Here is a 21,379-nt window from a genome sequence, read left to right as displayed (position 1 = left end):
AGTGGTAATCGTCGTCTTCGTTATATTCCGTCGATTTCTGTCGCGCAGGTTACCAAAACGGTATGACGGTAGGGATTCGGAATCGTATTAGATACATAATAAAGAAAACTAATAAAATATCTTTTTGTTAATATTTTATCGAACTGAAAGGCAATTAAACGTTAACTATATCGTATGTAACGACAGGAATATTGATTTCAACTAAATAATTTATTTTTTCGATAGCGCATAAAAATATTTTTTATGCAGATACCACTTTTACGGTGGAATTGCATTGTTTCATGCAATAATTAAAACATATATATTTTCAAATATTCGATGACCGTTAATTATTTGGCGGTAATTATCGGATTCTGAAGTATACAATACGGATTTCGATGTCTGGTATAACGGTATATGTATAAGGTAGAATTACAAGTAGAATTACAAGAATATCACTCGCCTTACAAAATTAATCAAAATTATGAAATAAAAAAATGCTAGAAATGAAACACGATTTATCAACTTATGTTTCATATAGTTAAAAGAAATAATAAAAAAAATAGTTTTATGAAAACTGCAAAAGGGATTTTCAAAGATTCGAACTTGGCCTACTAGGTCACAACTTCGTCATACTTGCCACCACCAGGCCATCGAGCAATATCAATTGATTTAATATCTTTACTATCAATAAAATCTTTAGCATTAATCATATAATAAATTACGTAAACTAACGAAACACCTCCCGAAAATTAATGAGTCTCGGGTTAATATTGCAAGACAATACGTATACTTGCTTATTTAATAATCATAGCAGTTCCTTGACAATATTGCTAAGCAAGTTTGCTTCATATATGATGTTTTATTGTGAATGAACAGTTACTCAACATATTGTTTTACTTTCCTTTAATTAAACTTATATTTTCTTATATTAATGATAATATAATCATTTTCTATCCGGCGACTTGATGCTTTAGCATCAAAATCTCTACTTGTCTATTATTGAAGCGGTGTAATGGTCGAGATAAAGATCAAGGTTTTATAATAGCACGGACTGAGATCTCGCGAGATTAGAGTCATGATGTGCTACACACCTCGAGATCTCCAGATAAAACACTGACGGGTTGATTATGTTACCTCCGCCATATTATTCTTGTTCACACGATTTAATGTGCTATATTTAAGTCATTTTAAAATGGTTTACTTTTTCCTATTGATATAAAAGACGATCTTTAAAAAAAAACCTCTCTTTCTCCTCTAAATTTGCATATGAAACTGACTGGACAAAGCCATCCCCTTGACGATTGTTTACTAAAATCTCTGTCACTAAAAATTATTTTATTCAATTTACTTGTAAAACTACCTTTATAGAGAGACCATTTGTTAAATAGATCGCATTGTGCATTTCACATAGATTTGCTGTATTTACAATTTGGACTATAACTGCAGGCTACTTACAGTGGGGCATGAATGGTTCATCTCCTGTGGTTAAAGTGGGATAGTCGCCACATGAATTTCATAGTGTGGCAAGAACGTTCTTCCTAACAGTGACCCTTTGTCAACTTGTTCAAAACTACCAGGGAGGGGGCTTTTGTTCACCTGTTCAATTATAAACAAACGTTTCAAATATATTTGAATTTTGACTTTTAAGGAAGTCGTTCACCTTCAGAAAACTGCAAACGATTTAAACATATTTTTCAAGATTTTTAAAACTATTTGATGCTGAATGTTATCATGGTAGCTCATCACATATTAATGGCCTCGTGTTTATAATTTACAACCCATTAAATACCGGATTATCATTGTATCTGGACCACCTACTATGAACCGTGCAATTTAAATTAGTGATAAATAACAGTGTACCAGTTTATTTACATTACAATGATATGGAAAATGAGATTTTAATGAATAAAAAGTCGACGAATTCATATTTTGTATGGGGTCTTGATAACTGGTGTGTCATCATAAACATTAAAGAAAATATAAGCGTGTAATGTAAACATTTTATGCATAAATATTCAAATATTTTCAAACAAAGGACACGAAGTGATGATATAAAACGCCGAATGAAAACATATTTGTAAATTTACCTTAAATCTTTAACAGAGGAGAGTTGTTTCTTTCAGGAAACACAATTATAATTGTTACTTTTGTTATATATTTCAGAATATATAGTTTTCTTTTGATTCCCGTGAGAGCAAACGTGGTGGTTTTACAAATGTTAAAATGCTGTCGTTTCGATCTTGTTAAATACGATTTCTTGAAAAAAAAATTAAAAAAAAAAAAAACCAAAACATAATGGATATTATACATGCCACTGTATTGCTGTCTTGTTAGGAACAAATTGTCAAGCGTTTTTATGCAATCACTATTTTGAAGGGTACATAGATTTGCCCTTGCCCGTCCGATCCGTACGTAACCATGCAGTTTGTGAAATGTTTTTTAGATTTTTAGAATACTTGTCGACATTTGCGCTTACACACACGGGTACTTGAAAATTTGCAATTGAAAGTTCGTCAGCTCTTAAAAAATCCAACATCACATTAAACACATGTGATTTAAATTTGTACACATGCTGTTAATACAAATAAGCACTTTATAAAACAAGAGGCGTTAAAATTCTTATGTAGACTTGAAGTTTCATTGTGATGTTCCCGCTTTGTTTGTGGAAGAAGTTTCACTGTGCCCTTTCGTACATAATTGTAAAAACGGGCGTACGTTTGGAATACAACCTGATCCCACCTTCTTCCTTCCTGGCCAGCTTGAAGTACTTGTCAGATTTGCGTCCGTGTAGCGATAAAAGTGCGTCATACGAGACCAGCATGTTTAACTACTCGGCTCCATTAGATTGATGTTCGTTGACATCTTAATTTTATTGTACAAACATTTAAGAAAAAAATCATGAGACTAAAACGCTTAACATTTCTTTTATTAAAAAATTCTTTTGTTATTAGATTTACGCTTTATGTCAATCATTGACTTTATAAAAGTTTCTTCTTTCAATTTGGTTTTTGTATGAAGGTGATAATGTTTCTTAAATAAGGTTTATATTCCACACGAAACTCTAAACGATAAGTATGCAACGAAATATCTTTGTGAAAATGAATACAAGTTATGAATTATCTGTCAAACTGATGAAATAATGCGTCATTTTTTTGTTGTCATAAAGCGATGATAGGTAACCATATATATCTTTTTTTCTTTTATTTGAGAAAAACCATTTTTGTTTCAACATACTATGACTTTCATCAAAGCGAATAAATGATTTGCAGTATTTGTACGAATATTTTAAATAAGAAAATGTCCAGCTCAAAATATGGTAACGTTTGAGGCATGATTACTTTCATATGACAGCCTGTATTATCTGCATTACACATGATAATCTGTATTTACCACATATTAAACGAAAATCTGTATTAAACCACATTACTTAGATAACATGTATTTACCACACTACACAGATAATCTGTATTTACCACATAACACATGATAACATGTATTTACAACATTACACATATGACCTGTATTTACCACATTACGCATGGTAATATGTATTTACCACATTACACATGGTGTTCAGTATTTGCCACATCATAACACATATAACCTGTTTATATCACAGAACTCATGGAAATCTTTAATTACTACATTACACATGAGAAAAAAATAAGTAAAAATGTAACAACGATCAAAATGAAGAAATGTTTACTTACAAAAATAAATAGAAATTTTGTATCATGATAACAATTACATATAACAAAAATAGTTTAAACAAATACAATAAGCTCTTATATAATGATTTCTTTTGTGTTATTTTAAAGTTAGAAATTATAGAAATATTATAAATCATTTCCAATAATCGATCTTTGATAGAGGAGTGGCCATGGAGTGTTATGTCTAATTATCATTGTGTTCTGATTGCATTTTTACAGTAGCAATATGTGTCCTTCTTAACAATATAGAATAATATACTATAACAGTTAAATACTGTTTACCATATCCATTATTTAGATTTTCGAAAAAGCTGTAACAACGAATGTCACTGTTATTTTACACACATCAAAAGTGTAGGTAAACAGAATAAAATGTTCCAAAAGAAAATATTATGCAGAAGAGGGGTTTAATTGTTTAACAATGATTTCGTACATATGACATTCGCTCTTAAGAAAAATGACTTGCATTCATGTATTTTGGGCGTGTTTTGTTTACTTTTCTTTTCTTTCTTTTTTATCTGTATCTTTTTTGTTCAGAATTCAAATAACATTTTTTTTAGTAAACATATAGCTTTTTAGATGTGCAAAGGGAGGTAACAGTAATAGTTGCAAACTATACAATATAAGTGAGAATGGATTATCTCCCTTATTTCAATGGACAACAACGATAAAATGAGAATAAGGCGATATCCAGTTCTTTTGCAATTGTCACGTCCTATGGTGCACAAAACCTGAAAATAAATCATCAAATTAACAGGTTGGAATAAAATGTTAATGACGGATGCTACAGTTAAAATTAAGTCAATCATTCATAATGACATATAAAGGGAAATAACTGTCGAAAATTTGAGAACTGAAATTAACATTGTTTAAGTTTGCACAGTCATAAAACTTCTGTACATAATCATAATGTCCATATTAAACCAGTTCAACAGTTTAAACCAAATTTTTTAAAAAAAACGCAGAAAACTCGAAATAAGTTAATTACCTAAATTTATAATGCATGCAGGTATTTTGGTTGTTTTTTTGTTTTTTTTCAGATCAAAATTTTATAATTTTGCTTAAAGCTTTTATCATGTTATCATATCAGCATTCCTATATGCATTGTATTAAAAATAATTTTCGGACCTAATTAAAATGCTGTTGCTTAACAAATAACTAACGGGATACTTAAGTTTAACAATTACTTGTATTATTACTTAACCTGTGCTAATGTTTCCTTTATATTTCGATTAACTGATTAATATATAAAATGAGCCGCGTCACGACAAAAGCAACATAATGGGTTTGCGACCAGCATGGATTCAGACCAGCCTGCGCATCCGCGCAGTCTGATCAGGATCCATGCTGTTCGCTATCAGTTTCTCTACTTGTTATACGGTTTGTAAGCGAACAGCATGGATCCTGATCAGACTGCGCAAACCCATTATGTTGGTTTTGTCATGGCGCGGGTCAAATAAGTATTAATTCTTTGCATGAGTTTTATTTAGAACGTCAGGATATTTGAGCAGAAGTAATTAAGTACAGACCCGCAAGTAAGTGCACAGTTCTCCACTGTAAAATTATACAATACAGTCAGTAAACTGTCATCACTGTCCACACAGTTGGTTTGGTTCCTCCAGTATTCACATGCCTTTTGTGGAGACCGATCGGAACATGCTGCAATATAATAATACAATAAAATTATACAATAAAATATCACAAATCTAAGTAACAGTATTCTCTTTAAAGGGAATAAAACATCTTAAAGAACATACACATATAGAAACATATTCATAAATCGTTAAGATTATGCTTCAAAATTGCTATCATTTTTACTTCTCAAAGCCTTTTTATTTTTAGTTTCGAAAAGTACTCAGTTTAAAGATCTAGAAGTGTTTGAGAATAAGAATTAATATTTTGATATATTGAATTGTCAATAGATAGGTTGTCTTGAATGAACAGTACTTACGAGCAGGTGTTGTTGTTGTAGCTGATACATTGTTACAGACAAGATATGGACAACAATGTGGAAAGGTCAAGGCCGTTTCAGACACAAACTCACAGTTAATTGCATCTGGTAACTCGTGCTCACCAACGCAACTAAAACCAAATAAACATATAATAATAAACTGCTCTAACAAAGTTTTATTCGTGCTTAAAACCTACTTTTACTTTTACAGTCAGCTGTTGTGATGACGAAAAATTTGACGTTATTGTTTCAGTTTATGCACGTACTCGTGTTCAGCGGACCGATTATGATCCCGAGCCGGTCACGTGACTCTCATCATTTTGACAATTTTGTAACTATATTATCATAATCATAGTCAAAAGTGTTTGAATTCTACTTATACACTGGGCAAATTATCAGCTACAAATACTCTGTGTTTAATAATAGCAAACATTTTAATATCGGTTCCGTAACAGATTTGGATTTTGTTTTGATGTTACCATCTTGCATTAATATTAACGGCTCCGTGGTTTGTAAGTTTAGTTTCTAAGTACTTTGTGAATGATCACCGTACATGATATTTGCAACAATAAATCTTTGTTATTAAAAGATTAATGAAAGTCACACAATGTACTAACTCGTAGTTGATTTGCCATTTTAATGTTTCTAGCATCCCTTCATAGCACACACGTCTATCACATGATCCGCTTGAGCTTGTCCAGTTCTGTAAATGTGATCGTGTATTTCCGTCCCCATCAACACAATCTGATGTGAATAAAACGATGAGAAATTAAAGGCTTAATGAAGCATAAGTTTTGTTTAATGCTAAAAAATAAATCGCCATAAAACACTCTCCTTTTTACCCTATGAGATGGCTTGAATTCATTTTAATAAAGGCATCTGTTTCACGTAAAATGTCTCAATTAAAATCTGAATTTCAAATTTTGACGAATACAATGTCTTGTTTCATGAATGCGCAATATGAACAATGCAGAACAATTAAGGTTTCCATTGCTATGACGTCATGATACTTTTTCAAGAGACATATTAAAATTGTGATTTTACCTCATACTATTGTACTGGAATTTTGAAAATACTTAATCTTAGGCTTTAGGAACAGCGCTGGATTACTGCATCGTTTACATTTCGAACAATTTTTGTTCGTAAGTGAAAAGTGCAAATTCATCAGAAAAGATCCCTCCGCGACAGGGATAATACCAACTCTCATCTGCTTATAACCAATAGCTAGTACCAACGCTATAGCAAAGTGAGATAAAGAATCGATTCCCTAACGCAGTGGTGAAAGGTTTCATTATAACTTAGGGAGGTCAGTGATGGCCAGAAAATGATACATATTGGTTTTGTGTCAGTCGTCCTCGTAGTTGTTGAAGTCGTATTAATCGTCGTGATAGTCATCAGTTGTCGTATTCATCGTCATCATTGTTGTCTAAGTCGTCAAAATCGTAGTCGTCAAAGTCGTAGTCACCGTAGTCGTAGTTGCCATTGTCGTAGAAATATTATTCGTGGTTGAACTCGTAGAAGTTCTTGTGGTGTACTCGTAATCGTAGAAGTTGCAGTTATGGTCATGGTTGTGGTCGTCGTGGTCATAGTCGTATCTGGTATTCTTATCAGTCTAAGTAGTTGTAGCCGTTAATGTCGCCGTAGATATAGAAGTCGTTGCCGTAATCCTAGCCGTACATATAGTCGAAGTAGTCGTCGCAATCGAAATACACGTTATACACATTTCTAACAATATTATCACTATCTCTCTCTACCTCAGTATCGATAGAATTACTATGCATGTAGTTGCAACAAACACATTTGCAGCGATAATAGTTCTGCTCATCTCAACGACGTAACAAATGATTATGATCACTATCTTACAACAACGATATGCAGCATCTTGACATTTACAGCTTACGTGATTCTGTTTAGAAGTATACGATGTTACTTACAATCAACACGTAAGCTATAAACGAGGGTTGGTTAATATGTAATGCGATATGGTCAATAGATTTAACAAAATAGCAAATATTTTACAATTTTCTATTGCAACCCTTCGGAATAATCTCCGGAAGACGATAAATATCAAATTTAAAGTGAGTCCTCGCACTGGTTTCGAGCTTTGCACATAAAAGTTATATCAATTCCTATACGGGTAACCCGTCATAAAATATGACGAACGGAGTGTCCTATTAATTAGAATCAACACAGTATTCAGGAGTCAAATTCAAGTACATTTCAAATTATTTACTTATGACATTTCACGTTAAGTTTTTGCTTTTTAGGCTCGTTTACAACTGTTTGTCTAGTATCCATGATTGTTTGGTTTAATGAAAACAGTGATGTTTTCTCAAAGCCAAAGGGATTCTTAATCAAGAGAATTTGGGTTTGCAATTTTTACTGTTATGAAACTTTAATTAGATGGTGCAACTGTCTTTCAATTGGGTGATGATTTCTCAAAAATGGCGTCAGAGAAACATTATAATTATTATAACATAAAAATAACCAACTTTTTATACACTTTGCAGTCTTTCAAAAGATGTAATCCGGAAATCTGCAAATGTGTGGTCCCGGGGTACAAAAACTTGAACGGCTGCACGATGCACAACCGTTCTCAATAAACTTGTCAAAGCTTTGCGCTTAAAGGGATATTAAGGCAAATTAATCACAAAAATATTAAAATGATTTTATGTAAAATCACATTTTTTAAAGCCACGGCATAAATTTTTGTATAAATTCTATATATTTTAGGATTGAATCGTAAATATATCATGTTGAACGAAATTTAGACGCCGGCAGAATCACCGAGTAGTTTTAAAACAAGTAATGTGACTTGAACAAACCCTGGAAGTTACAATAATAGATATAGTTGATATTGTATGATTAAAACAAGTCCAAGTCATTCATTTGACATAATCTTTAACTAAACGTTTACTGTGACAACTATTGTGAAATCTTAACGCTCTAACCTGACCCCCGTTTATAAGGAGAAAAGTTTTGTTCTTGTGACTGCCTACTGTATTCATTTTGGAGACATTTACATAATAATGAATGGTAAAAAAAAAAGAAAAATTTGCCTGTGTCTCCCTTTAAAATCGGTATATTTACCAAATTGTTACTGAAAACATCTGTTTGAACCCTGAGATTAGCTAGGAAAACTCTACATTTGCCGAGTTACGGAATACTCTTTTCAAATATTAGACTGTTTTGAAATATGTCGCATAAGAAAATAACACGAATTTTGATGTAAGATTTAGAACACAAGGTGAAGGGACTGTAGTGTCTTGTAATCTACATTCCTTGACAAACATTAGAGGGATAATAACTTGACAAATATTAGAGGGATAAAATATTAGAGGGATAATAACTTGATAAGTCCGAGGACTTCAATATATTAGTGTGTTTCTAAAGAGATTGACTGTATAACTGTAACTTGGCTGAAACTAATATATAAAACGTGCAAAAACAGAACGTGCCCATTAGTGCATGCCAGCGTGCACAGGTTTTATGCAATAGTTAGGATGATTGAATAATGATCTTTTCAGGAGGATATAAGGAGTACTATCCTATACATAATGACTTGTTAAACCTTTTGATCTACTGGTATTTCATGAAGATGAAAGTATCGTCAGATCAATATTTTTTAGACACAGTACATGTAATATATTAGAGTAACAATAATGTTCATAATATTCATATGTTTAAAGAAGTTTACTTTAAATTATTCATTTTTTTTACATCGACAAAGAAAGAACATTAAACAAGGGAACAGAATGTTTTTAACTTTGCATGATTAGAATACCGGTAAATCATAATTGGAACTAATTTTGTAAAATATCTATTTTTTAATGTTTTAATATGTTAACCTACTACAATATTCTTCAAAAAAAGGGCATAACTGGAGAAAATGTCAGAATGAAATATCTACCTTAGAATACTAGCAAAGTTTATATAGTGCCAAGAAATAAAGAAATAAAAAGAAATTTTAAATCAAATAAAGAGTTGCTTGTCACATTTTTTGAGTTATCTGCTCATGAAAATGGCCTTAAACAATAATGGCTTATTCAGGGGCAGATAACTTAGGAAAAAAGACCGAGACACCCGTTTTTTTTCTAAAAAAATCTCAAAATAGTGGAGCATATTTTTTTAAACTCACGATGAGGGGGGGGGGTCATATAGTTGGGGCATTTTCCATCTGATTGTTACAAAGAGAGCGAAATCTTTTCCATTGGTCAATACATACATATGATTGGTCAATACATACATATAAATACAAACACTTTTTAGTCCAATGTCCCTTTTACAACAACATCAGAGTAGACATTTTTAGTGAACAATTTATGAATGCAGATTTTATGAACATGAACGATGATATGAAAATGAAATATCTTGTTGTAAGTTTTCCACGAAAAGTAGCTAAATACCTTGTTAATGCTTATCTTAAAAGAAAGAAATCCTTGTTTAATCGTTGAAATATTTATCATATTATTATAATATTGATGATGTGTACAGTATAATAATTTCATGTGAACTATTTATAATGTATATATGTTTCAGGTGACTTATTGGTCCATTGGGCCGGGTGTTATGTTAAATTATTTAATTTCGTTATTTGTAAACTGTCATACACATGTCACTATAATAAAATATTTACTTACTTACTTACTTACTTACTTATAAAAGCATTCATTTAATGAGTGTAAAAACCAAACATTTATATAACAATGCCTATGACATGTGTATGTGTACGAGGGTTGTTCAAAATGTAATAGGACTGCAGTTTTACTGTTCACATTTTTCAATTTACGTGCACAATTTTACAAGATAATAATATCGGAATATATCCTCTATATACAGTGAAAAAATCGATAAAATATGTTTACAAATAACGAGTCTGTGAAAATTTCAAATGACAAGGTGTACGCGACCCGGCGCACGCTAACAGCACAATAAATGACCTTTATATGACGTCGTAAAATAAAAACAAAATGTATCAAGCGTCATCCCTTTGAAAGAATTACCCCTAGTGTTCTAGGTGTCTAAATCATGTAACTTTGACCAGACCTCATATGTGGAGATGAAGCGAGAAAAAAAACGATCACATTCTTGTTCCACTCTCCGAGAAAAAAAAGCCCGATAGCCGGCCACTCTCCGCTTATTCTCTTATTCTTGTATCTTATAGTAATCAATAAAGATTAAACAGGCATTAACTTATGATGTTAATAAAAAGCGATTAATAGAATTATTTTACACATATCATCGTACGTTCTTAAAACAAAATGATTATGTAAGAAAAATAACAATAGTTATCATCTGAAAGATATATTTTCCTACTAAAAACAGCGTATCATTTTTAAAAGAAAATCGGTGAAAATATTAATAATTACCGTTAATCATTATGATATTAATTTATTGATAACACATATATCTATATAAATGAAATAGAATTTTGTTTGAAACAAATCATTTAGGCAGAACTGAATGATGCAGACCCGATGCAGAAATCAAACATGCCGGACAGTTCATGGACTGTTTACCGTCGATCATTTTGTAGCGCTTTTTCATTTGACGTCACTAACGTCCCGTCAATTTCCGGCTATCATTCTCATCCTTTCCTGTTTATGATTTCGTATGTGCAGTTTTTGAGTTGTTTGCGCAAGCTGCGAACGAGTATCCTGATAGCCGATTAATTGTACTGTGTTAATGTTATGTTTTCATATGTATCTGAAGGAGTATCGCCTATTTGTTGGCAAAGTTTAACGATCGCACACATTTTCAGTTTTTTAACGAACGTCAAATTTCTACATTTAACGTTATGACCACTGCTGTTCAAAACTTAATGATTTAGCCATTTCATGTCTGAATGACGTCAAATTTGGGCATAATGTCACTTAAATATGATAAATTGTGTTGGTGGAATAAATGGGGGAAAAAAGAAAATAAATTATGAATAAAATAAAAGTTCAACTAAGCTTCGATAACCTTTCTATGTGCTGCGCCGGGTGCGTGTTACCATGGTTATTCAATAACACAGGGAACACGCGTGAAGAATAAGAATTCAATATTTTTATGTTTAAATTGAAGAAAACATTTTTCGATCGCTGTACATATGAAAATATTCTAAATTGAATTGAATATGAAGATGCAAGACTCTCAGTCCTATTACTTTTTTAACAACCCTCGTATTATGAGAATCTGGCATAGTTTATTACTGTTAATATTTAATAATAAAAATGTTGAATACTCAATATCTGACACATTTGTAAGAACTTAGTAAGAACTTAGTTCTCTTTTTAATTCAAACTTTTAAAATGATCAAAGTCTTTCAAATGATTTTTTTCCAATTATAATTTTGCAAAATTGAAAATGACATAAAGCATTTATTTGTTAAATAACACATACAATCCATATAAAGATATCATATATTTTAAGGTGACATTGATATCAAATAAAAATAATATGTTTAAGTAACTGTTTTGAGGAAAAAAACACTTCATAGCTTCCTGAACTTCAAAAACTCTTGTATATATAAAAAAATTTCTTGTATATCATGAAAATCGGAATAAAGTAAACATCAAAATAATCTTTTACTGTTGAAAGTGATCGCTATTTTAATCATAACGTCATTATTCAGTCATTTTATTTTAATAGAATGGATGTTGGAAGATAAACCTTTTCGTAGAGAAATCTAACTAAAAAACAACAACAACAAAACTATTCCTACTCACCGGCAGGAAACACTGTCTTAGAGGCGACCTCTACAGGTCTAAGGATCCATGGATTTGTTGAATTAACACAGAGAAAACCAAAACTTAAAACAGCAAAAAATATGCTAAAAATCCGCACTAAAATAAACGGTAAATCTTTATCCGACATGTTCGGATCCTGGCCAATACGAATAACAATAATAATAATATATAGCCTTTATATACGTGCCTTTAATTTTTAATGAAAGAGGATACTCCTATACATATAACGCTTCTGTCTTAAGTTGATTAGAGTATTGTCTCGGGCATGTATTGATTTTTGATTCATCTGAAGATATGAAGTACCCTTCATATAAAGATAAAATTAAGGCATTTTGGTGTGTGTACTGTAAAAAAAAAATAATTGTACTGACGCACAAATACCAAATTTTAATCGATTTATATGTTTATTTTTAGAATATTATCATTTTTTAACATCAAAACAATTGGAACGAATTTGGTAATTATATGGTAAACATGAGTTGTAACATACTAGTATCCTACACATGATTGTGACAAAATGTACAGGTCACACGACAAATTTAGATTTTTTTAACGTTATGTATAAATATTTTTTACATTCATCTTGAAATGCACTAAAAAAGATTTGGCTGAGTAGAAGGAATCACATAAATCAAATCAACACCAGGTAATGTATTCACAGCGAGAATTAATCCTAGTTTTATTTCATCTAAACCATTAACGCAACTCGCAACTGTCCCTTACCACTCGTAAATATCGTAATGTAAGGCTGGGGAAATATTTGCAATACCGCAGTGTATCATATTGTTTAGTTTAGTTTGGTTTAGTTTGTTCAACTTGGTTTGGTTTTGGTTTGGTTTGATTTAGATTAGTTCCAAATATTTACAGTTAGATTAGTTCCAAATCTTTACAGTTCGGTTAAGTGTTATGTCTCAGTATCAGCCTCAATTCAGTTCCAGTTTAGTTTTTCAGATAAGGTTTATTTCATTTCATTTCATGTACTTTTAGCCTGGTACAAAACAAGGAAAACATAGCATTTATACAAAGTTGCACGCACACGTGTGCATGCAACTTCAATATAGTCGTGGCCACAAGGAAATAATGGATATTATTTGTATAGAAAACATGAAACATAGAGGAGAGGCTTAACTTGATTTAAATCGTCAAGTTCAAGTATCCTTCTTCTTCTTCTTCTTCTTTTTCTATACCAATTTATACAACATTGGCACCTGTTTTGAGAACCACGCCTTAAAGGCCCAGTATGCCCCAGAAGTGACTTAATTTTTATTTTGTGTGTGTGTGTGTGGTGTGTGCGTGCGTGCGTGCGTGTCCTGATATAGTTTCCAAAATGTTAATTAATGGACAATTACCTTAACCATCTTTTACTTCTGTTGCCTCTTGGACATCAGTACAGCTACAGTAATTTAATATTTTGTATAGAAGTCAAAATACTACGTTGTTTTTATGACACATCACATTCAGTACTACTTTCTCCAGGTGATCAGCATGTAACATGTTCTAAAACCATTATTTAAACGTTATAAAACTCATGTTTACCCTTCTAGAATAAGGAAAAAAAATATTTGTTTTTTAATGCATAGTGAGGCTTTAAAGTAGACAGATTTCCTTTAAATTGAAAATAACCATCAAATAGCGTTTCGTGACAGTAAAATGATAAAATAAAAAAAAATGATGCCAATAATTGTCTTAAAAGGAGAACATGCGAGATAAAAATGATATACGGGATTCTTTTCGCATAAGAGACTGACAAAATACAATGACATCGATGAAAATTGACCACATCACGATCATATTTCGATCCTTTGATTTATTGACTCATGACTAAAATAACATAATAAGGATTATCGAGAGGTGTTAATCTTTAACGTCTTTCTTGACCAGTGTTTACCGCCATTTCAGCCCCGGGTAGGACAATTTTCTCGTGCTTACAGTATTGCTTAACGTTTAACAAAAGTCAAACATACATACTTTTCTGAACTTATATTGAGATTGCGTGTTACTTAAGACTTATAAGATATTGGATATAGTGTAATATAGTGTATAAATGGACAATTTGGGGATATATATAGACAATTTGGGGACATATTTAACAGTTGAAACCCCAAAATGCTGGAGCGACACAATTCTATAGGACAAATATCGCCAAAACACACTTACAATAAAAACCATCTAAATAGACATAGCTGTTTACAGAGACAAAAATCTCGCCATCTGTTTAAAAAGCAGAGAACATCCGTCTGTCTGTTCAGCTGTAAGGAAGTAGAGGACAAAGTAAACAATAACGGTGAAAAAGTTATTAGTGCCAAGTTGAGTCGTATGCTATTGAAGCATACGAAATTCGGATTTATCGAAAGTTTCCAAAACTTGACCATAAAACAAGTTTGTGATACCGAGTGTCGTATTGGTGGTGAGAGTGATCAGCTAGTACAAAATTACTCCATGCCTGACAACCTTGTGTTCGACTCCGAGATTACAGCAAAGATCATCAACAAGGAAGAGTTTGAGCTTGGTCGTGTCCTAGGTGCAGGAGGTTTCGGGTCCGTGTATCTGGGCAACTTTAAACGTCAGACGGTAAATATTTACATGGCCAAATGTACAGAAAATACATTATCGAAAGATAATAGATATAATGAAATGCAAAATTTTTTTAACTGAACAAATTTTGATAATTTGAAATAATCTTTACTGAATTATAACATTCAATTGAAAATTGAAAATCATATTTTATTATTCTTATGTATAAATTTTTTGACCTATTTCCTTTTTTATAATCTAAATTTGAAATGTGATCACTATTGTTCCATTCGACCTCAATAAAATATAACCAATATACTTTCAGCGCTTGAACCGAGTGATGTTCCAATAGAAATAATTATCGGATGCAATCTTATCAATTTAGCCTCGTTTCCATTTCCAGAGTCGAAAACGTTCATTCACACCCTATCATAGCCTCGTTTTCATTTGCAGAGTGAAAAATTTCTTTATTAAATCCATATCGTACTCCATATAGCCCAGGGTCAAAAAAATTGAATCAATTCCTGATTGTACTTGAAGTTAAAAGTTCTGTCAAAATATAAAAAAAGAGAAATAAAGAGGTCATTATGCGTTGTTGACAACAATACTGATTTTATAGGACTCCGTACATGTTAACAAATTTATTATTGCCTTTCTTGATTAAACAATGCTAAAATCAATGTCAAAATAATGTGTTACCTGGGCATCCGGGATTAAGTTTTTAGATCGATGAGTTCAAAGCGCTTGCTTCTGACTGCTCTATATGCAAACAACCGTTAAGACCATATAACATGTCCAAACAATTATAACTTATGATATACACGTCTTTTGTCATTTTATGAAAAATCTTGTCTCTTAAAATGATTTTTTCTGTGTTATAAAGTGGTTATATAAGACGGGTTATATGGACGTATATAAACGGTTATGCTCGGATCATATATGCAAACAACCACAATATAATATAAACGTCGCGATTATCAGATGAAAAGCGACATTACAAACGTGCAGTATTACAAAATTTGAATTATTTGTTCGGACTGTTAAATTTTACTTATTGATATTTCTCAGCTATAACAAACAAGAACTGCAAATACTGTTACAATGAGGTTATTATAATATTTTGTATTAATATGATATATATCTGTTTTACAGGTTGCTATAAAAGTTATGCACAAATACACGAAGAATCCAGCCGCCCAGCTTGAAAGTTTCAAGGCTGAATTACATGTGATGCGTTTTAATCATCCAAATATTGTGAAAACATTGGCTGCTACTCATATTGACCAGTTTGATGATGGTGCCTGGGTTGTCATGGAGTACATTGGCAGATCTAGTTTACAGGTAAATAATATAATTATGTTTATTATCCGGTTTTATTTCCACCACGGCATGTTACCCGCAATTGGTGCAAGTATCAACAGATATTTCCTTGTAAGCTGACTTCTCAGACAATTGAATGAATTTAGAAGTTAGTCTTACTCTTGACTAAGACTGTGTGAACAACTTCGTGTGATATAATCTTTGCCCAACTCATCAGCAGTGTAGGTCATTATCAAAAGCAATAATTCTTGCATGAGTTTAACCGAGTGATTCCCCGCATTTCTGATGCCCCAACCCTTAAAAAGGCAACCCAACTATTATGATACATTGCACGTGTTTACTATACAGTTACGTACGTTCTCGTTACCTATTAAATGCGAATATCATAGTCGATACGTGCACGTATTAGCTACACATACGTACGCAACTAGTTTAAAGTGACATTATGCTCATATTTTCATAGTTAAGTTGAGCTGAATTGTCTTTATATTTCAAAAGATTGACTGTCAAAATGGTGTTTGACCAACAGTTGATATTAGAAACCGTTTAGGATAAAATTTTGAATCTGCCTATAATTTAAACAGACTGCCCCACTCTTTTTTATAAACTAAGCGTTATAGGTAAATTCTAATAGATCTTTACAGAAATTTCATTTGGATCTGTGCTTAATTTATTGTTTAAGTGAACTTAAATATTAAATTGAAAGGATTTATGAACAAATGAAAACTTATTTTGATCTTCACTCGTTCACTCACTATACCCATGGATAGGCATAATGTCACTTTAACACGTGCTCGCATGATGCTAACACGTGAGCATGTATTAAATAAAATATCTCCGATGTCACATATACACAGGAACTGGCTAACAGATCATTATTATGTGACTGAAATACTGTTTAAGTTAAGATAAAAAATTTAAGTATCATTGAAATAAAAGTATCATAGTTTTTATTTAAAGAGATCTGTATCACCATAATTTTTAGAATCATATCACTTTAAACTAACGACTCATAATAGTACATATAAATAATGAAAGAAAATGTTGCGTTTTTGAGCAAACAATTATTTACTGTCAAGACTATATTTTTTTTTTATCTAGCTTGGATGTCGACTTGATGAAATTAATAATAATTATTCACATAATAATAACAATACAGCTTTAAATTATGATTTAATTACAAATATTTTTGAATTATTAATGCTTAACGATACATTTATATCATTTTATCAATAGTAATTGATTAAATTTATTTCATTAATTTATTTTAGGGAATTATTAACGACCCGGCCGAACATTTTGACTCCATGAGAAGATTAAAGTACTCGATCCAGGTGGCCAGCGCTCTTGCCTATGCTCACACACAAAAAGTTGCTCATCTAGACTTGAAACCCGCCAACATTCTTATCACATCAACAGACGACTGTAAAGTGGGCGACTTCGGCTGCTCTCAGAGAGTTGAGTTCGACACTGGCATTGTCAGTCCGACAAATCGATCAATTCTTACAGGGACATTCGCTTACCGGGCACCGGAGTTGCTCCGCGGAGAACCGCCCACTTTTAAGGCGGATATATACTCGTATGGAATCACGATGTGGCAAATGAGGAGTCGGGAAACTCCGTTCACCAATCAGAATCAGCACGTGGTTATATTCGGAGTTGTTGCTAATGGGTTAAGACCTAAAGATCCTGAGCCGTCTGACACCGACCCGTTCGAGCTGAGTTATAAGGATTTATACACCCAGTGTTGGGATGCTTGCCCGCTTGATCGTCCGTCTGCGCACGAACTTGTTGAACTATTGAATATTTGGAAGGAAAATGTATAATAGCAGAACATTTGTAAGACAACAGTGAATGGATTTTGTGGCATTTTGGCCATCAAAGAATAAACATACTAGTAGTTATGAATATTGTTTCATTTCGTTGTCAAAGAACGTTATATAGATGTATATACATGTTTACAAATTTTGTACAGTCATAATGTTATACAAGAGATGGCGTTTTTGCCTTGTTTTCGATGTACAGTGTACAGTTTTATTGTTATACATTACTTCATACGTCTAATAAAAATTGCAAAAAATATGAAAAAAAAAATATTTATATGTCAAAATTATATAAATTTACATAAATTTACATGCTTGTACATAATTATACAGAATATACACATAGTTGAAAAGTTTATACAAATTCGTATTAAGTGGGGTCACTGTAAAAGTCTTGATTTTTTTTACAAGAACAGGCTTTTGTTCGTGGTCCGTTAGGAATGTGGTAAATAAATAACATTATCTACATGTAGTTTATATTTTATATACAATTTGTTGTATATGTTTACATTTGTTGAAATAAAAAAAATCATATTACATAATATGTTATATCAATTTATCCATGTTATTAAACGTACATTAACAATGTATAAGCAGGGCTAGCACTGGCAGATTTTTTCTTTGAGCCAATTTTTCGCGGCAAAAAATGCGTTCCTGTATTTTATTTTCAAGAAGGCAATGGTACTGTCAAATAACCAGAATTCAGTTGTCAGACTAATGTATAGCATTAGTTCATATATGGAACACCTTAAAAAGGCATGAGATATTTAGAGAAAAAAAACATAAACTACATATATATCCAACTTTATTTTGGTAGCTACATTTTAATCACTTTAAAACTGATCATAAAAGCTTGCAGCTCAGTAGCTATAAGAATAACATTTTCCAGGCTAATTTGGTCAGCAATGTTTTCATAAAATCTAAGTTAGTGGCATGACAGTGACATCAGAACCACATTCCAATGTGCTGCTTCAGCTTGCTTGGTTAATGCCAAAGATTTGGTTTGAGGACTATCTGTATCTGAAATTATAAAACAGAAACATTTGAGAGTAAGAAGAATAATTACATGTATTAATGAAAAAAAAATTGAAAAGGTCTTAACTAAACATAATTCAGGGGGAAAAAAGCCAAATATTCATTATAAGAGTAAAGTAATTAGCATAAGTTTCCTAAAAATATGTTGTATGCTTCTTGAATTTTCCATAAACATTTCACAGCCATGTATGCCATTTGTAAATGAATGCTCCAGATAGAGGTTATGTACAAAGTAAGGTCATTTTTTTTTTCAGGAATACTAATTGTCAAATTTACTCTTTGTCAAATTTATGCTTTTTTGGAGCCATTATTAGGTCAGATTTAATTTGCAATTTAAAAAAAAACAACTTCTATTCTATAACTCATAATTCCTTTGATCTTTTTATCAACAACAATAAAATTATATGATTGCAAACTTACCGTAAAGTCGTTCATTTCATAACCAAGCTGTTGATATGATTGGCGATAATCTTAAGATGTTGCTAGTTATTGTTTCATATCAAATATAAAGACCAATTATCCAGTGCACATTCAACAATTCACACCACAGACATTTGGGGTTTGGAGCTCAAAACGCCTTTAAAATCCAAATAAAATGCATATTTGTCAATCCCAGCACATGTACTGATCATATATATCAAAAAAACTGAATATAAGCCGTTTTGAAAAAATTTCATATTTCAACATCTATAATAATTATAGATGTTGAAATATGAATTTTTTTCAAAACGGCTTATATTCAGTTTTTTTGATATATATGATCAGTACATGTGCTGGGATTGACAAATATGCATTTTATTTGGATTTTAAAGGCGTTTTGAGCTCCAAACCCCAAATGTCTGTGATTCACACCAATTAGTGTCATATTTATCAGCTGATAAACATGTAAACATACCATGAGGTCAGTGTATTAGACTGTGTTACTGTTTATAACGATATTTTATTTGGAAGGGAAGTAACAAATATAGACCAGTCAATGACCCCACAAAAAGCAGACGGTGTCGCAGTGTTTTGTGATAAGAAGCGGTAAAGCGGAAGTTGTAAATGGAAAACCAAATGTGTACTTTTCCATTCTTAAAATAGCAAATGCTAAATTTAGACTGGATATTCCAAAAGTCATACTTTTCGTAAGTTGGAGCCAATCATGATTTTCTTGAGCCAATTTAATAATTTTGGAGCCAATTTGCTCATTGGCTCCTGCCAGCGCAGGAAAAAGTCCATATTGTAACCGTTTCAAGAAGACGTTTGGTCGCAGTTTCGTTTGTTTTTTTGTATCAAGGACATTGTCCGGACTGCTTTGTGTCATGGTCGTTGCTCCGTCTGTTTTTTGTTTCATGGCCGTTGTTCCGTCTGTTTTGTGTCATGGCCGTTGTTCCGTCTGTTTTGTGTCATGGCCGTTGTTCCGACTGTATTGTTTCATGGTAGTTGCTCCGTCTGTTTTTGTATCGTGGTCGTTGTTCCGTCTGTTTTGTTTCATGGCCGTTGTTCCGTCTGTTTTGTGTCATGGTCGTTGTTCCGACTGTATTGCTTCATGGTAGTTGCTCCGTCTGTTTTGTGTCAATGGCCGTTGTTCCGTCTATTTTGTGTCATGGCCGTTTGTTCCGTCTGTTTTGTGTCATGGCCGCTGTTCCGACTGTATTGTTTCATGGTAGTTGCTCCGTCTGTTTTTGTATCGTGGTCGTGTTCCGTTCTGTTTTGTTTCATGGCCGTTGTTCCGTCTGTTTTGTGTCATGGTCGTTGTTCCGTCTGTTTTGTATCATGGCCGTTTTTCCGTCTGTTTTGTGTCATGATCGTTATTCCGTCAGTTTTGTGTCATGGTCGTTGTTCCGTCTGTTTTGTGCCATGGCCGTTGTTCCGTCAGTTTTGTGTCATGGCCGTTGTTCCGTCTGTTTTGTGTCATGACCGTTGTTCCTACTGTTTTGTGTCATGGCCGTTGTTCCGAATGTATTGTTCATGGCCGTTGTTCGTCCGTTTTGTGTCATGATCGTTGTTCCGTCTGTTTTGTGTATTGGCGTTGTTCCGTCTCTTTTGTGTCATGGCCGTTGTTCCGTCTGTTTTGTGTCACGGCCGCTGTTCCGATTGTATTGTTTCATGGTAGTTTCTCCGTCTGTTTTTGTATCGTGGCCGTTGTTTCCGTCTGTTTTTGTTTCATGGCTGTTGTTCCGTCTGTTTTGTGTCATGGTCGTTGTTCCGTCTGTTTTGTGTCATGACCGTTGTTCCGTCTGTTTTGTGTCATGGCCGTTGTTCCGACTGTATTGTTTCATGGTAGTTGTTCCGTCAGTTTTGTGTCATGACCGTTGTTCCGTCTGTTTT

General features: G+C 32.5%; 2 protein-coding genes and 1 long non-coding RNA gene across 3 annotated transcripts; 1 reads left to right on the top strand and 2 right to left on the bottom strand.

The window, feature by feature from the left end:
* Positions 1–3,667: 3,667 nt before the first annotated feature.
* Positions 3,668–12,614, bottom strand: LOC132725319 (uncharacterized). Its single transcript, XM_060710425.1, has 5 exons — positions 12,354–12,614; positions 6,261–6,387; positions 5,644–5,774; positions 5,222–5,351; positions 3,668–4,423 (listed from the first exon to the last, which is right to left on the bottom strand). The coding sequence occupies exons 1-5, from the start codon at positions 12,499–12,501 to the stop codon at positions 4,408–4,410; spliced, it is 552 nt and encodes a 183-aa protein (XP_060566408.1). The 5' UTR covers positions 12,502–12,614; the 3' UTR covers positions 3,668–4,407.
* A 1,686-nt stretch (positions 12,615–14,300) lies between these two features.
* On the top strand, positions 14,301–18,457 carry LOC132725304 (serine/threonine-protein kinase mos-like). The gene is made up of 3 exons (XM_060710404.1): positions 14,301–14,945; positions 16,041–16,229; positions 17,480–18,457. The coding sequence occupies exons 1-3, from the start codon at positions 14,481–14,483 to the stop codon at positions 18,032–18,034; spliced, it is 1,209 nt and encodes a 402-aa protein (XP_060566387.1). The 5' UTR covers positions 14,301–14,480; the 3' UTR covers positions 18,035–18,457.
* Positions 18,458–18,825: 368 nt separating this feature from the next.
* LOC132725305 (uncharacterized) lies at positions 18,826–19,607 on the bottom strand. Its single transcript, XR_009625029.1, has 2 exons — positions 19,487–19,607; positions 18,826–19,051 (listed from the first exon to the last, which is right to left on the bottom strand). It is a non-coding gene; the product is annotated as an uncharacterized LOC132725305 (long non-coding RNA).
* Positions 19,608–21,379: the final 1,772 nt, after the last annotated feature.

Source organism: Ruditapes philippinarum, unplaced genomic scaffold (assembly GCF_026571515.1).
Source record: "Ruditapes philippinarum isolate M1 unplaced genomic scaffold, ASM2657151v2 ctg351_1_1_1_1, whole genome shotgun sequence".
NCBI lineage: Eukaryota > Metazoa > Mollusca > Bivalvia > Venerida > Veneridae > Ruditapes > Ruditapes philippinarum.
Note: the sequence above shows the minus strand (reverse complement) of the source record. Positions and strands in the feature narration are given on the sequence as shown.

Bases quoted from the DNA above. Each gene is read 5' to 3' on its own strand.
- LOC132725304 (XM_060710404.1), top strand. From the start codon at position 14,481: ATGCTGGAGCGACACAATTCTATAGGACAAATATCGCCAAAACACACT. The intron at 14,946-16,040 runs GTAAATATTTAC...TCTGTTTTACAG, and splicing joins GCAACTTTAAACGTCAGACG to GTTGCTATAAAAGTTATGCA. The intron at 16,230-17,479 runs GTAAATAATATA...AATTTATTTTAG, and splicing joins TTGGCAGATCTAGTTTACAG to GGAATTATTAACGACCCGGC.
- LOC132725319 (XM_060710425.1), bottom strand. From the start codon at position 12,501: ATGTCGGATAAAGATTTACCGTTTATTTTAGTGCGGATTTTTAGCATA. The intron at 6,388-12,353 runs GTGAGTAGGAAT...TATTCACATCAG, and splicing joins TAAGACAGTGTTTCCTGCCG to ATTGTGTTGATGGGGACGGA. The intron at 5,352-5,643 runs GTAAGTACTGTT...ATTATATTGCAG, and splicing joins TACAACAACAACACCTGCTC to CATGTTCCGATCGGTCTCCA.